The 12,689-nt window shown below is 36.7% G+C and overlaps 3 protein-coding genes across 11 annotated transcripts; 2 read left to right on the forward strand and 1 right to left on the reverse strand.

Moving 5' to 3' along the window:
* Positions 1-431: 431 nt before the first annotated feature.
* On the forward strand, positions 432-5,152 carry LOC110410235 (U-box domain-containing protein 35-like). Of its 5 annotated transcripts, none has more exons than XM_089782611.1 (11): positions 432-667; positions 850-971; positions 1,075-1,196; positions 1,424-1,647; positions 1,730-1,787; positions 2,114-2,396; positions 2,528-2,671; positions 3,020-3,445; positions 3,819-4,583; positions 4,820-4,910; positions 5,011-5,152. In XM_089782611.1, the coding sequence occupies exons 1-10, from the start codon at positions 496-498 to the stop codon at positions 4,907-4,909; spliced, it is 2,406 nt and encodes an 801-aa protein (XP_089638737.1). In that variant the 5' UTR covers positions 432-495; the 3' UTR covers position 4,910; positions 5,011-5,152. The 5 variants fall into 5 exon arrangements, with proteins under 5 accessions (XP_089638737.1, XP_089638739.1, XP_021275534.2 ...); XM_089782613.1 differs by having other exon boundaries at positions 2,561-2,671; XM_021419859.2 differs by having other exon boundaries at positions 2,570-2,671.
* Positions 5,153-5,154: 2 nt separating this feature from the next.
* LOC110410249 (Pentatricopeptide repeat (PPR) superfamily protein) lies at positions 5,155-7,873 on the reverse strand. 3 transcript variants are annotated; one of them, XM_021419874.2, is made up of 5 exons: positions 7,645-7,873; positions 7,415-7,556; positions 6,246-7,285; positions 5,405-5,700; positions 5,155-5,295 (listed from the first exon to the last, which is right to left on the reverse strand). In XM_021419874.2, exons 1-3 carry the CDS (start codon positions 7,768-7,770, stop codon positions 6,390-6,392), a joined length of 1,164 nt encoding a protein of 387 aa, XP_021275549.1. In that variant the 5' UTR covers positions 7,771-7,873; the 3' UTR covers positions 5,155-5,295; positions 5,405-5,700; positions 6,246-6,389. The 3 variants fall into 3 exon arrangements, with proteins under 3 accessions (XP_021275549.1, XP_021275548.1, XP_021275547.1); XM_021419873.2 differs by having other exon boundaries at positions 6,246-7,553; XM_021419872.2 differs by having other exon boundaries at positions 6,246-7,556.
* Positions 6,964-10,472, forward strand: LOC110410250 (uncharacterized). 3 transcript variants are annotated; one of them, XM_021419876.1, is made up of 6 exons: positions 6,964-7,090; positions 8,125-8,414; positions 8,488-8,575; positions 8,683-8,791; positions 9,082-9,807; positions 10,126-10,472. In XM_021419876.1, the coding sequence occupies exons 2-6, from the start codon at positions 8,258-8,260 to the stop codon at positions 10,183-10,185; spliced, it is 1,140 nt and encodes a 379-aa protein (XP_021275551.1). In that variant the 5' UTR covers positions 6,964-7,090; positions 8,125-8,257; the 3' UTR covers positions 10,186-10,472. The 3 variants fall into 3 exon arrangements, with proteins under 3 accessions (XP_021275551.1, XP_021275553.1, XP_021275552.1); XM_021419878.2 differs by lacking the exon at positions 6,964-7,090 and adding an exon at positions 7,570-7,739; XM_021419877.1 differs by lacking the exon at positions 6,964-7,090 and adding an exon at positions 7,922-8,047.
* The last annotated feature ends 2,217 nt before the right edge of the window (positions 10,473-12,689 follow it).

Consider the following 12,689-nt stretch of genomic DNA (forward strand, 5'->3'; position numbering starts at 1 on the left):
CTTTCTTTCTTGAGTCGTCTGAACAGCAGCAGGAATTTATTTTATTTATATTTGGAAGAGGAAAATAAATAAAAGAAACATTAATTATATACTTGAGAATTTAATAAGAAAATCAGTGTTCCTTAGTTTTATATTGTTTTCCTTATTTACGGAAAACGGATAATCTACCGAACTTGTTGCTCTCTCTTAATTAGCCGAAAGGAGGAGGATTGTGTCCAGGAAAGATAAGGAGGTTTTGAGGCACTTTAACTCATACATTGACAGAATAAAGTAGCAAAATTTTGTTGGGGTTAGTTAGTTTCCCGAGGAACAGTGACATAAGTTTTATTTAAAGAAAACAAAGATTCGAGTACGTGGTTGTGGATTTGTGTCTCACCCATTTTCTCAGCCAATTAGTAATTAATCTCAGGGTTGGGTTGGGTTGGGTTGATTTGAGCTTTGTTGGTCGGTCTTGGGGGAGAGCGAGAGAGATAGAAGAAAAGAAAACAGGGGATCATGGCCAGAAGAAACAATGGAGAAAAGAGAGACGCGAGTGTGGCAGTGGCAATCGATAAGGACAAGGGAAGCCAATACGCTTTGAAATGGGCTGTTGATCATCTTATGTCCAGGGGTCAAGCTATAACTCTTCTCCACGTTAAAACCAAACCTTCTTCCATTCCCACCCCAAGTACATGCATATCAATCTCTGCCTCTCTCTCTTGCACCATTAATGCATGTCATGTCTCAATGTCTTTTGTTTTGTTTCTCTTTTTCAACTCTACAATGCACCATCATTTGGTTTGGATTCTAACCCAAATCTAAATGCAGCTGAAGAGCTTCATTAATTTCTTTACCATAATCTAAATGCAGCTGGGAACCACGTGAACATTTCCGACGTTAACGACGATGTTGCAAAAGCGTATAAGCAACAACTCGACAACCAAGCCAAGGAGGTCTTTCTACCTTTCCGATGCTTCTGCTCCCGAAAGGATGTAGGTTCTTTTTCTTCTTTTATTCATTCATTTCATCACCTCGGCTTGCATTCATGTAATGTATTGGTCCCTAATTCTCGATTTCATGGTATTTTTGCAACAGATAAAATGTAATGAAATCATCCTGGAGGATACCGACATCGCTAAAGCCTTGATTGATTTCGTCTTATCCTCATCAGTCGAGACTTTAGTACTTGGCGCACCGTCAAAAAGCGGCTTTGTGAGGTAATTGCTCCCACCCGCATTCCTGTTTCTCCAGCCCATGAGCAGCAATTACACCTTCTGAACAACTTTCTGCAAATATATAAATATATATATATATATATATATATATATATATATATTCGACAGCTTTAGCATGCTTTCACTCCTTTTCTCTGCTTAACACCACAAATTTCAACTCCAAAGCTAGTATAGTATCCCTCATGCATCCGGAATTTAAATCTTGACAGAAGATTCAGGACAAGCGATGTCCCAACTAATGTCTCAAAAGCGGCTCCCGAGTACTGCACAGTATATGTGATTGGCAAAGGGAAGATCTCATCTGTGCGATCTGCTTCTGCTCCCCCTCCGACAAGACCACTCCCCCCACGTGCTCACTCGCAAACCCAACCTGCTAACATTCTTGAACCCACGGATGCCCCTTCCGGTTCCGCATATAACCCCAGATACAGAGGTTTGCCTCTATTTCTATCATTAAGCTGTATCCGCTTCATTGACGGCTTTGCTCACAGGAATTCCTTAATTTGGTTCTGTAGCTGTAGGTGATAGGCCCCAACATCCACCCCGCAGCATGCCTGAAGATATGGAAATCAGGTGAGTCACAAGATAAGATGATTACCATTTTAAGAGAGGACTATCAAAAAATATGACGTGACTAATATTTCATCCAATATACTGAGGCAATGAACAAGTCAAATAAACAATCCACCAAGCAAAGCATAGAGTTGGGGATACTCCAACACGACCTAACTAGCCTGCTTTACGTTGTTTCCTTTTGGTGCACATAATAAGTATTCATACCATTCAGATCCGGTTTGATTCAAATTTATTTTCTGTTCTGCAATTTATAATGGCTGGTTTATATACCAAATCTACTACGTGTTAAACACAAGTATAATAACATCATAACCCTGGAACAGGTCACCATTCACAAGAGGTCATATCAAATATGAGCCCTCAATTCCCGACTCTGACATATCATTTGTAAGTAGTGGAAGGCCAAGTACAGATCGCATGTTCCCTTCGTTGTATGACAATCTGGAATATGGAACTCCTCGGCTTTCAGTCAGCTCAGATTATGACAACAGAAGCTTTGGGTCATCGTATTCAGGAAACAGGTCCACGGATTTCAGTTCTTCACAATACGAGTTCTCGTCAAGCTCACTGGAAAGTGGGAGGACATCATGGTCATCTCAGAATATGGTAAGTGTTTCTTTCATGGAAATGAGCATAATTAACAGTTACACTGAAAAGAAAACAGCAGTTCACAAGTAGCTCCTAAGCTGCATATCAATAGCTAGACATGCAATTTGGTTTTGTATCTACTTGAGCAGATACAGGATAGAAAATCATGCTCAACTGATCAGATGCCACAGGATGATGTGGAAGCTGAAATGAGAAGACTCAGACAAGAGCTCAAGCAGACAATGGATATGTACAGTGCAGCCTGCAAGGAAGCACTCACAGCAAAGCAGAGGGTACTATCTAAAAGCTGAAATTCTTTTTGAGCATAATCTACAAATTAACTTTTGAATGTGGTATACAACTGAGTATTAAAATTTTAAACTTTGGTAAAAGTTCCATTACATATTGTATTGATTTACCCTGTTAAAGTCATGCTATAACCTCCCCAAATACTTCTGCTAGGGAATGACAATGATTAGAAAGAAAAAAATAAATTCATGGAAAATGAAGAACGCCCTTGGCTACCTACCACAACCATAAAGAAAAAACAGATATAGAGAATATGTAGGGAATGCATTCAAATGGAAATCAAAACGATGCTAGAGAACACTTATGCCCAGTTTCTGCTATTCTCATTACAGGCAAAAGAACTTCATAGTTGGAAACTGCAAGAAGAACAAAAAATAGAAGAGGCACGACTATCTGAGGAAGCTGCATTGTCACTTGCAGAAAAGGAGAAAGCAAAATGTAAGGCTGCCATTGAGGCAGCCCAAGCAGCTCAACGGATTGCTGAACTAGAGGCGCAAAAGAGAATAAATGCAGAAAAGAAAGCCAGCAAAGAAGCTGACCAAAGGAAAATGGCAAAAAAGAGTTTAGGACATGATCTCCGGTATAGGAGATATACAATTGAAGAGATTGAAGCAGCAACAGAGCATTTCTCGTCCTCTCGCAAGATAGGAGAAGGAGGTTATGGGCCAGTTTACAAGTGCAACCTGGACCACACGCCGGTTGCAATAAAAGTTCTACGTCCAGATGCAGCCCAAGGAGAATCACAGTTTCATCAAGAGGTGTGGCAATTTTAAGCACAAATCAAGTTATAAGATCACATAGATGCATAAAATTATATATAACCAGCAGGCATCCCTATCCCTGTCCCTATTCCTGCACACACCCACATGCATGCTTGCTATGCACATAGACATATCACGTGTGCACACATATAACATCAAATAAAATTTTACACTACGTTTCCAATACTCTCTTAAAATTAAATTTAGCAAGCAATGTCAGGAGGCCTTGTTGATGCATGACCTTACCATAAATATTTCACATAAATAACTCGCAGAATGATAAAAGCAAGAAATTCAAGTAAGAAGCAGTTACTTCTGAAATATATATATATACAGAAATGTACACTTTATGTATCGGTAACTCATGTAGGTTGAAGTGTTGAGCTGCATACGGCATCCAAACATGGTTCTCCTCCTTGGAGCCTGCCCAGAGTATGGCTGCCTAGTCTACGAATACATGGCTAATGGGAACTTAGAAGATCGCCTCTTTAGGCGCAATAACACTCCAGTGCTTCCCTGGCAAGTAAGATTCCGAATTGCTGCAGAGATTGCGACTGGTCTCCTTTTCCTCCACCAAACCAAACCAGAGCCACTTGTGCACCGTGACCTGAAACCTGCCAATATTTTGCTTGATCGAAACTATGTCAGCAAGATTAGCGATGTTGGCTTGGCTAGGCTTGTTCCTCCATCTGTTGCCAACTCCGTCACTCAGTATCATATGACATCAACAGCTGGAACATTCTGTTACATAGATCCAGAGTATCAACAAACTGGAATGCTAGGGACAAAATCTGATATTTACTCTCTCGGGATCTTGCTTCTACAAATAATAACTGCCAAGCCACCAATGGGTTTGACTCATCATGTTGACCATGCTATTGAGAACGGATCTTTTGCTGATATACTAGACCCGGCTGTGCTTGACTGGCCAGCGGAAGAGGCCTTGATCTTTGCCAAGCTAGCCCTTAAATGTTCAGAGCTGAGGCGAAAAGACAGACCAGATCTGGGACAGGTCGTGTTGCCTGAGCTTAACAGATTGAGAACTCTTGGTGAGGAAAACATGCCTTTTATCACGCTTGGCGGCAGTGCAGGCCCCTCACCAAATCACAGCCAAGCTTCCACCTCCTCAAATCAGGTAAGCCCATAAATGGATGAAAGTCCACCTTTTTATTTAACAAGACAAATATTTATTTAATTGTGAAAGATAAATAATAGGAGGGAGCTGTTTCTTTGAACTCAAATTACCAAAAATTGAAATATATGCATATCAGGATTTTAGTTTTGTAAGCACACTACCTAACCAATTTCAGCCCTACCAAGTTGTACAATCTGTGAAACCTAAAACTCGGTTCCCTTCTGTTTGTTTCTCAGGATTTTCTTAGTGACCCTCAGTCTGTCCAATCTGGATACGATAGCTCAAGGAGCCGCTCAAACACATCATCTTTCACTGGGAGACGATAAAGTGAGCATGGACAACTTCTCTTTTCTTTTCTTTCTTCTGTTTTTGTGCAATTTTTAAAGCTTTTCCCCTTGATACCTATTCTTTGCTCTCTTTTTTGTAGCTGCGAAGACTGGTCCTATGAAGCTAGCCAAACCAGTGCCAGAATTCAACACAGGGAACCCAAGTTTGTAATAAAAATTGAAGTTCAGAATTCCGAGCATCCGAGTTCAACTAATATTCAATTTTTCATTCATTTGTTTCCCCAGACAAACATGATTAAGAATGTGACTGTACAACTCCTATAAGCATCTTAGAGTAGGAAGTTGTGCTTCAATAGACACGAAGCCACCGAATGAAGAGGTCAAGGATTTAACCGTACAAACCTGATACTCCAGAAACTTTTAGCCTGAAATATCAAGAGAAGTTCAAAATGGTTGAAGTTCAACATTAGAATCATATGTTAGGAATGTCTTTGAAATTTAGCACAGCTCTAAAAGAGGTTTTGAGAATCTTACCATCCAGATGTCTCAAGGATCAAAGGTCCTGCTCTTTCCATTCTTGCAAGTTGCAAGCCTCCCCAAAATAACGTTACTGGTCAAGCCAAATGCCTGTCATGCTATCCCTATGATTGATTGCATATCCCCCACATTTCCCTTTCTTAACACCCTGGCCATATCGACAAAGTACTCATCCTCCTTGCTAGCCCATTTCTTCATACCATTAACTTTCACAAAGTTCAACTCATTTTCAAAGTGGTTCATGCTACCAACACGCACAACATACTCTTTAGTCTCTACTATATCTGCCAAAGCTAGAGAACATGAAATAAAGCAAAAAAGATTAACAAAATGGCTCAGATAACTAACAACAGATTTTTATTCTAAAATTAGAAACTTAAACATTTTCATCTATCATGAAACACAATTTCATGAAGTGGTATGTTTCAGATAACAGGCACAAAGGACCATACTATAATGGACATCATCAAGGTATTAACATAGAAGTAATGGAATCATGTCCATTATCTTCTACTTCTCACCTTCATGTGATAGTATATATTCAAAAAACTTAAACACCAACAAGGATTGAACAACTTTAGCTAAAAATCTATGATGCTGAAGCAACAATAAGAGACAAAAAAGCATTGTTGTGATTAAGCTATTCGCAGACTTAGAATTTTTTAGTTTCCTAGCTAAGTTATTTTAGTAGTTATAGCAGACCTGGATGGGCCAGACTATGGTAGCGTTCGTATTTTGTTTTATTCGAAACAGGTTTAGGGTACTTATATTTAATTGGAATCCATCTACTAAATACATTTTAGTGGAAACAACAACAACAACAGTGCTGAGGACATACCGTGCTGCAAATAGAGTAGGAACCAAGTTTTTCTTTAATTTAACGGAAGATATTCAGGACCATCTGGCTTAGCTCATCTCATAAGAGGGCTTGAGGACTTGGAGAGACACCTTAGGTTCAAGCCATAGTGCACTCTATAATTATTTAGTAATTCCAAAAGATCTGGTTCCTTCGGAACTGTTTTTTGAGATAAACTGCAATTAGCTGCCTGTAAGTCCATTTCTTCTTCTGTCTCTTGAACTGCAAAAACGCCTCTGAGCTAGAGTGGAAGTCCCCTTTACCCAAAGCCTCAAACACAAGTGGATCTGTCAATACCAGTGGAGAATCATCGGCATTCATATGGTTCAAAGCAAAGTCCAAATTTCTTGCAAGTCTTCTGTCCAAGTATGCATCTACAACACAACCATAAGTTACCAAATCAGGAACAACACTTTCATGTTTCATGTGTTCGAGGCTGAGATGGAGATCCCAGAACATAGACATTCTCGAGAAGGCCAAAGCTCTTATATTAAATGTAGTCAGATCGGGACGGAAACCAGAATCCATCATTTTCAGAAACAGTCTCTGCATGGTTTTCATTTTGAAATTAGCAGCATAAGATAATAGCAAGAGATTCCATAAGAGATTGCCCAGGTTTCTCCTCCCAAGACCCAAATCATTCAAAAATTCACCTAACCTGTAGAATTTTCCCTCCTTTATGTAGGCAGAGGACATTGCTCGAATTCCTTCCTCCTCTATGAGATGTCTAGACCTTTTAAGGCGAGCATAAGCAATCTCCATCTCAGACAAGGAACCAAAAATGCTATAGTATCTAAGAAAAGCATTTCCAGTGGCGGAATCTACAGGTAAACCTCTCGAAACCATCTCCTTCAATGTATTCTCCATTAAATAAAGCCGCCCATGCTTTCCAAAGCAAGAGATAGCCACTGGGTACACCTCAGGTGACAAGTTAACTCTGTGCAGAGTTACCTGATCCAGAATTTCGTGAACCTTGTGAAAATGGCCCATCTTTCCGTAAGCATCCATGAACCTTGAAACAACTTGAATAGCAGGCGTAAAAGAAGTAGTATTTAGCATTTCCTCCCATATCACCTGAGCTTGAGGGAAAAGGCCATTGTCTGCATACCAAAGCATGATTTCAGAGAGGGTAGAGTTGTTGGGAATCAAACCTTGAAGCAAGAGGTGATGAACAACGTGTGGCTGAGGCATCGTTTTGCTAGCTAAGGTTTGAAGCAGTGAATCAAAATCTACAAAATTGTTCCTCCCAACCCCAAGGATACTTCCGTCCCGCTTCCACTGCCGGATTATCTGCTGCAAGGGAAATCCCAAAAGAAATAGAAAAAAATCAGTTGAAATGGAAGTTAAAAAGCACAGTAATTCTTGAGAATGAAGGCAATACCCTGCGTGCTAGAGGTAGATTATTGTTGGAGTTGGGCGAAGAAGAAGAAGAAAGGCCGGATTTGGCAGAGGTGCGACGGAAGAGAGGCAGAGGAGGTGTTGTCATGACCAACCACTGAGTTTCCATTTCAAAATGGCAAGAATATTTCCAAAAAATAAAATAAAATAAAATAAAAAATTTATTTTTAGCCCTTTTTATTTATAAAGAAAACATATATTTTTTTTATTTTGCATATTTTATTTTTATTTATTTTAAAAATTTCAAACAGACAATCTTTGACACATGTCATGTGACCTAGCGCTTAAAACAAAAGTTAACAGAAACATTGGGTGGCCGGCTTTCCATCATTGGCTTCCCCAAATCCTCACTGCATTATATCAGTCTGTGTAGTGTAATGCCAAATGTATGCCTCCTAAGAATCTTCTTGTTCTTCGGAATTATATAGCTGATAGTTTGATGCTTTGATTTCTCCATTTGTAGTAGCTTGTTCGTGGGATATCATACCTCTTCATTGCCGGCCTACACTCCACGTTTATATACCGATGTTTGATTCTTCAGCTTTTGGTGTTTACATTGCAAAGTTGATCAATCAAATTCTAAAGACAACAGAGTCATGAGTAACAGGAGGAACCCCCCCGGTCTGCCACTCAATGGGCGTAAGTTAGAGAGAGATGAAGACCTTCTTCTATTCCGGGAATTGCATAAACGCGACAAGGACAGAATTGCCACCCTCCTTCAGCCTGTTTCTGATGAGTTCGAACCTAATGGAGGTCCACATCCTTCTAATCTCTACCAAGCATACTTACCCCATTTGCTTCAAATTAATTGGCACTGAAATTGCAGGAAACTATGCACTCTACAGAATCGCATCTGGGAAGAAAGCATCGGGATATGAGTTTTTCCCTGAAAACAACAAAAATGATTACGATTGGTTTGTTATATATATATATATGAACTACTAGCTACTCATCATCTTGTAATTGTGTGATACTCTAGTTTTGCAATACCAAACTGAATTGTTTCAATGTGATCATTAAGGTTAAAGACACCCCCAGCAACTCCTCTATTTCCATCACTTGAAATGGAAGCTAAAGCCCCACAACTTGTCATCCAGCGGGAGCTACCAATCGTTCAGCCGCTTTCACGGGTACGTACATTTCCTGGAAGTGCAACGATCAGGCATGTGTTTGGGTGGGAGGGAGAAGACTTTTCTGGCTCTCATGATTTGCCATATCCAGATTAATCAATGAATTCAACAATGGTTGCATTGCTTGCATTGTCACTCGGAATTCAACTAAACGCACATTAGGATAGGGAGGCAGTCATCCAATTCTTTGAAACAGCTTGAAATTTGAAAGTTACTAAGCATAGAGCACAACTTGTTACATGAGCTATATATTCAATATGATAAAATGAAAAGCATATACTTTACATCAGTTTTCAGGATATAAAGAGTCGTACAAGGCAGGAAGCATTGGACGACCAAAATCCCCAAATCCGAATCCAAAAGTTCCTTCAAGATCCATAACTCCGAGTCATAGACCAAGTATTCCATCAACTGAAGCCAAAAACACCAAGTTGCCTGCCCCCATCTTGTTCAATCAGAAAACAAGTCAACCCATCTGCACCCATCCTCTGACCAATAAACGAACAAATGTGGTTTCCAATACCAGCAGCATATCATCAAAACCTTATTCCAACCAAAAAGATGACCATATAGATTTTCTTTCTTCCAACCTGTCCAAAACCCTAGGAACATCCACAAATAAGACAAAGCCTAGGAGTAGAGGCGTGTCACCTTTGGCGAGATCAACCATTCCGGTACAATTTGACGGAATTTCGGATGAGACGCCTCCAAATCTAAAGACAGACCGCTCAACATCTGCTACGCGAGGCAGGCCACAGCCAACGGTCACTCCTGCTGCCGTAGCGGTTCATCAAAAGGCAGAACCTAGTTCAACTCCAAAGCCGAGGAGGCAATCATGTTCACCATGTGTAACAAGGGGTCGGAGAGTGGAACCCAAGCAAGCTGTTAAAGGAACACAGGTCTTGGGGAGTAGGATGGTTGAGAAGGTGATGAACGCTAGGAAGTCAAGCGTTGAAGAAAGGGACACAAAGCAAAAATTACGAGCTGCTTCCATTGATGAAAGGACGAAGCCTGTGGTAAAACTGTCTTTCTCATCTGATTCTTCTCATACCCCATTAAATACTAGCCTGATAAAATTTTCAGCAGTGTTATCTCCATTAAATAATAGCCTGCAAGATCCTTAGCTATCCAATCATTTTCTGACATTCCCTTATTTGCTTCCAGTAAAATTTGAGGTGTTGTTGACCTTTGTTCAGCAACAGTCATTGTTGTCGCTCACACTTCATCGCTCTTAAATACTCGTTAAATAAAGGGGCTCCGACTGATACTTGGAAGGTTTTGACACAAAACAATTTCTGACCCGTTGTTGTTTTGCTTTTGTTATTGGCATACAGGAGATTAAACGAGATCGGAACACTTCCAGGCACCCTGGCATTTTTCTCAAACGAGGCTAAGCAAAAGGACTAGGCGAGACTGAATGATCAATTTGCTTGTTTGGGAAATGGTAGCTACAAGGACAGCACAGTTTCTGCAAGTATTACACTAATTATAATCATGCGTCTTCTCTATGACTTTTGGCATGTATATATAAAACAACATCTTGAGGATCGATGCATGCTCATTAGCAAAGCGAGGAATCTTGCCAATCTTGCTAGATTTTTCATACATTTCTCCTTGGCTATAAAATTGTGTTCACTCGGAGAATATATATAATATAAAAGTTAAATTTTGTTAGCTGAAAGATAGGATGAAAGTCAAATTTATTATTCTACTGTTTTGGAGTGTCCAACTTTACCACTATATATTTTTTAAATACAATTGAGAATTTTATGTATAACATTTATAGGATAAATAACTCCCACTCTCTGAGAATTTCATCCTAATTCTATTTGAGTTAATTACTATTGAAGGTAGACATTACACTCCAAAATAATATATGTTGCTGGATATAGAAGTCATGCATGCGGCTAGTCCACCATTTGAGTTTCCGTTTACTTAATGATGTGATATGAATTTTATAACCATTTTTTCCTTCCTACATAAGAGAAACGATAAGATAAGAATTAACACTCCAAACTCAAAATCTAAAGAAGCTAAATGGAGAGATTTTGTTGCTTTATTCCTTCAATTTTTAGCACTTCTAACGTGGATTTCACTCATCACTTTGGGTTTTTTGGTATTTGCTTCATTGTTTGGAAGTAAGGTTTGGTTGTTTTAGTGAGGTTGCAAGGTATATGATTTTGAAGCTTGGTTGTTTTTCATCTTAGGTTTTTATTATTTTTATTTACATTTTCAATAATATAAATATTATTTAAATTTTACATTTTCTTGTCATGTTAGAATATTGTTGTTATTTGAGTTTCATATTTGGTTTGTCATGTTTAGGGATAACAGGGTACCCGTAGATATCTAACTCAGTTATATAAGATTAGAGTATCTTATAATCAGGTTTGAGATGGGTTCGAGTAGTGATTTCATTACCCGTATCAAGTTTGGGTACCACTCTTTGGATACTCACTACTAGAATCTTATTACTATTTATAAATATTTTATTATTATTTAAATAATTAAATTAAAAAAGAACAATTTTTATCAACTTTACAAACAACTCTTTTTGTTTAAAACTAACAAATATATGAAAAGTATGATTACTCAAATTATTAATGTGGTAATAATAATATATTTAAATTAAAAAATTATTAGATTACAAATTATGTTTAAATATATGAATATCATATCATATTACAAAGGAATATAATTACTATTATACATATAAATATATATTTTTAATATAAAAATATTTAGTTTTTATTTTGTGTTAACATTACAAAAATTATAACTTATAAAATTATTAATTATAATATATATATAAATATATATATATACACCATAAACTTATAATATATATACTTAAAGAGAGTCTTTGAAAATAGAATAGTTTTGGAACATAATTTTTTTTTAATTTCATGCAATTAAGGATAAACCCATATAATTAATTAAATTAATTCATGAAACTATAATTATTAATTAACTTATAATGTCTTTTAATGTATGTAGTTTATATATATTAGGTTCATTTATATGGAATATAATTACTATTATATATATACTAAAATATTTTTAGTGTATATATATATATATATAAACTTTAAATATAAACATATTTACTTTCTATTTTGCATTAACATTACAAAAATTATTAATTATAATATATATATACCTTTGTTTATTTAAACTTATAATATATAAATCTAAAGAGATGTTATAAGATAAGAATAGTTTTTAAACCTGGTTATTTTTTTTAATTTCATGTAATTAAGGATAAATCCATATAGTTAAGTAAATTAATTAATGAAATTATGATTATTAATTAACTTGTAATGTCTTTTAATATATATACTTTATATATATTAGGTTCATTTACAAGAAATATAATTACTATTATATATACTAAAATACTTTTAGTATATGTACACTTTAAATATAAATAGATTTATTTTTTATTTTGTGTTACATTTCAAAAAATTATAACTTATAAAATTATTTATTATGTTTGAGATATTTATTTTTGATTATTTAAATTTAAATTTATTATTTGTGTTCTTATTAATTTAATTATCAGTAAATTATATGAAATATGTAGGAGAAATATTATTGTATATGGATACATGTGCAGATTTGGGTTTAGGTAATTAGGTACCATAAAGAGTGTTTTAATAATTTTTTTACATAATCGAGTTTTTAAACGAATTAGGGTAATTATAAGATAGTGGGGATCTATTATAGTTAGGGTTAGAGTAGTAATTTTTTAAATTTTTGGATAGTTAATAGGGTTTAGGTATTTTGTTTTTTATAGGGTTAGTATTCTAGTATCTTAAAATTAGCAACTACCTTACCCGTTGACAGCCTCAGTCATGTTAGGATATTGTTGTTATTTGATTTGTAACTACCGTTTAAT

Source organism: Theobroma umbraticum, unplaced genomic scaffold (genome assembly GCF_002168275.2).
Source record: "Theobroma umbraticum cultivar Fairchild unplaced genomic scaffold, ASM216827v3 scaffold_56.0, whole genome shotgun sequence".
NCBI lineage: Eukaryota > Viridiplantae > Streptophyta > Magnoliopsida > Malvales > Malvaceae > Theobroma > Theobroma umbraticum.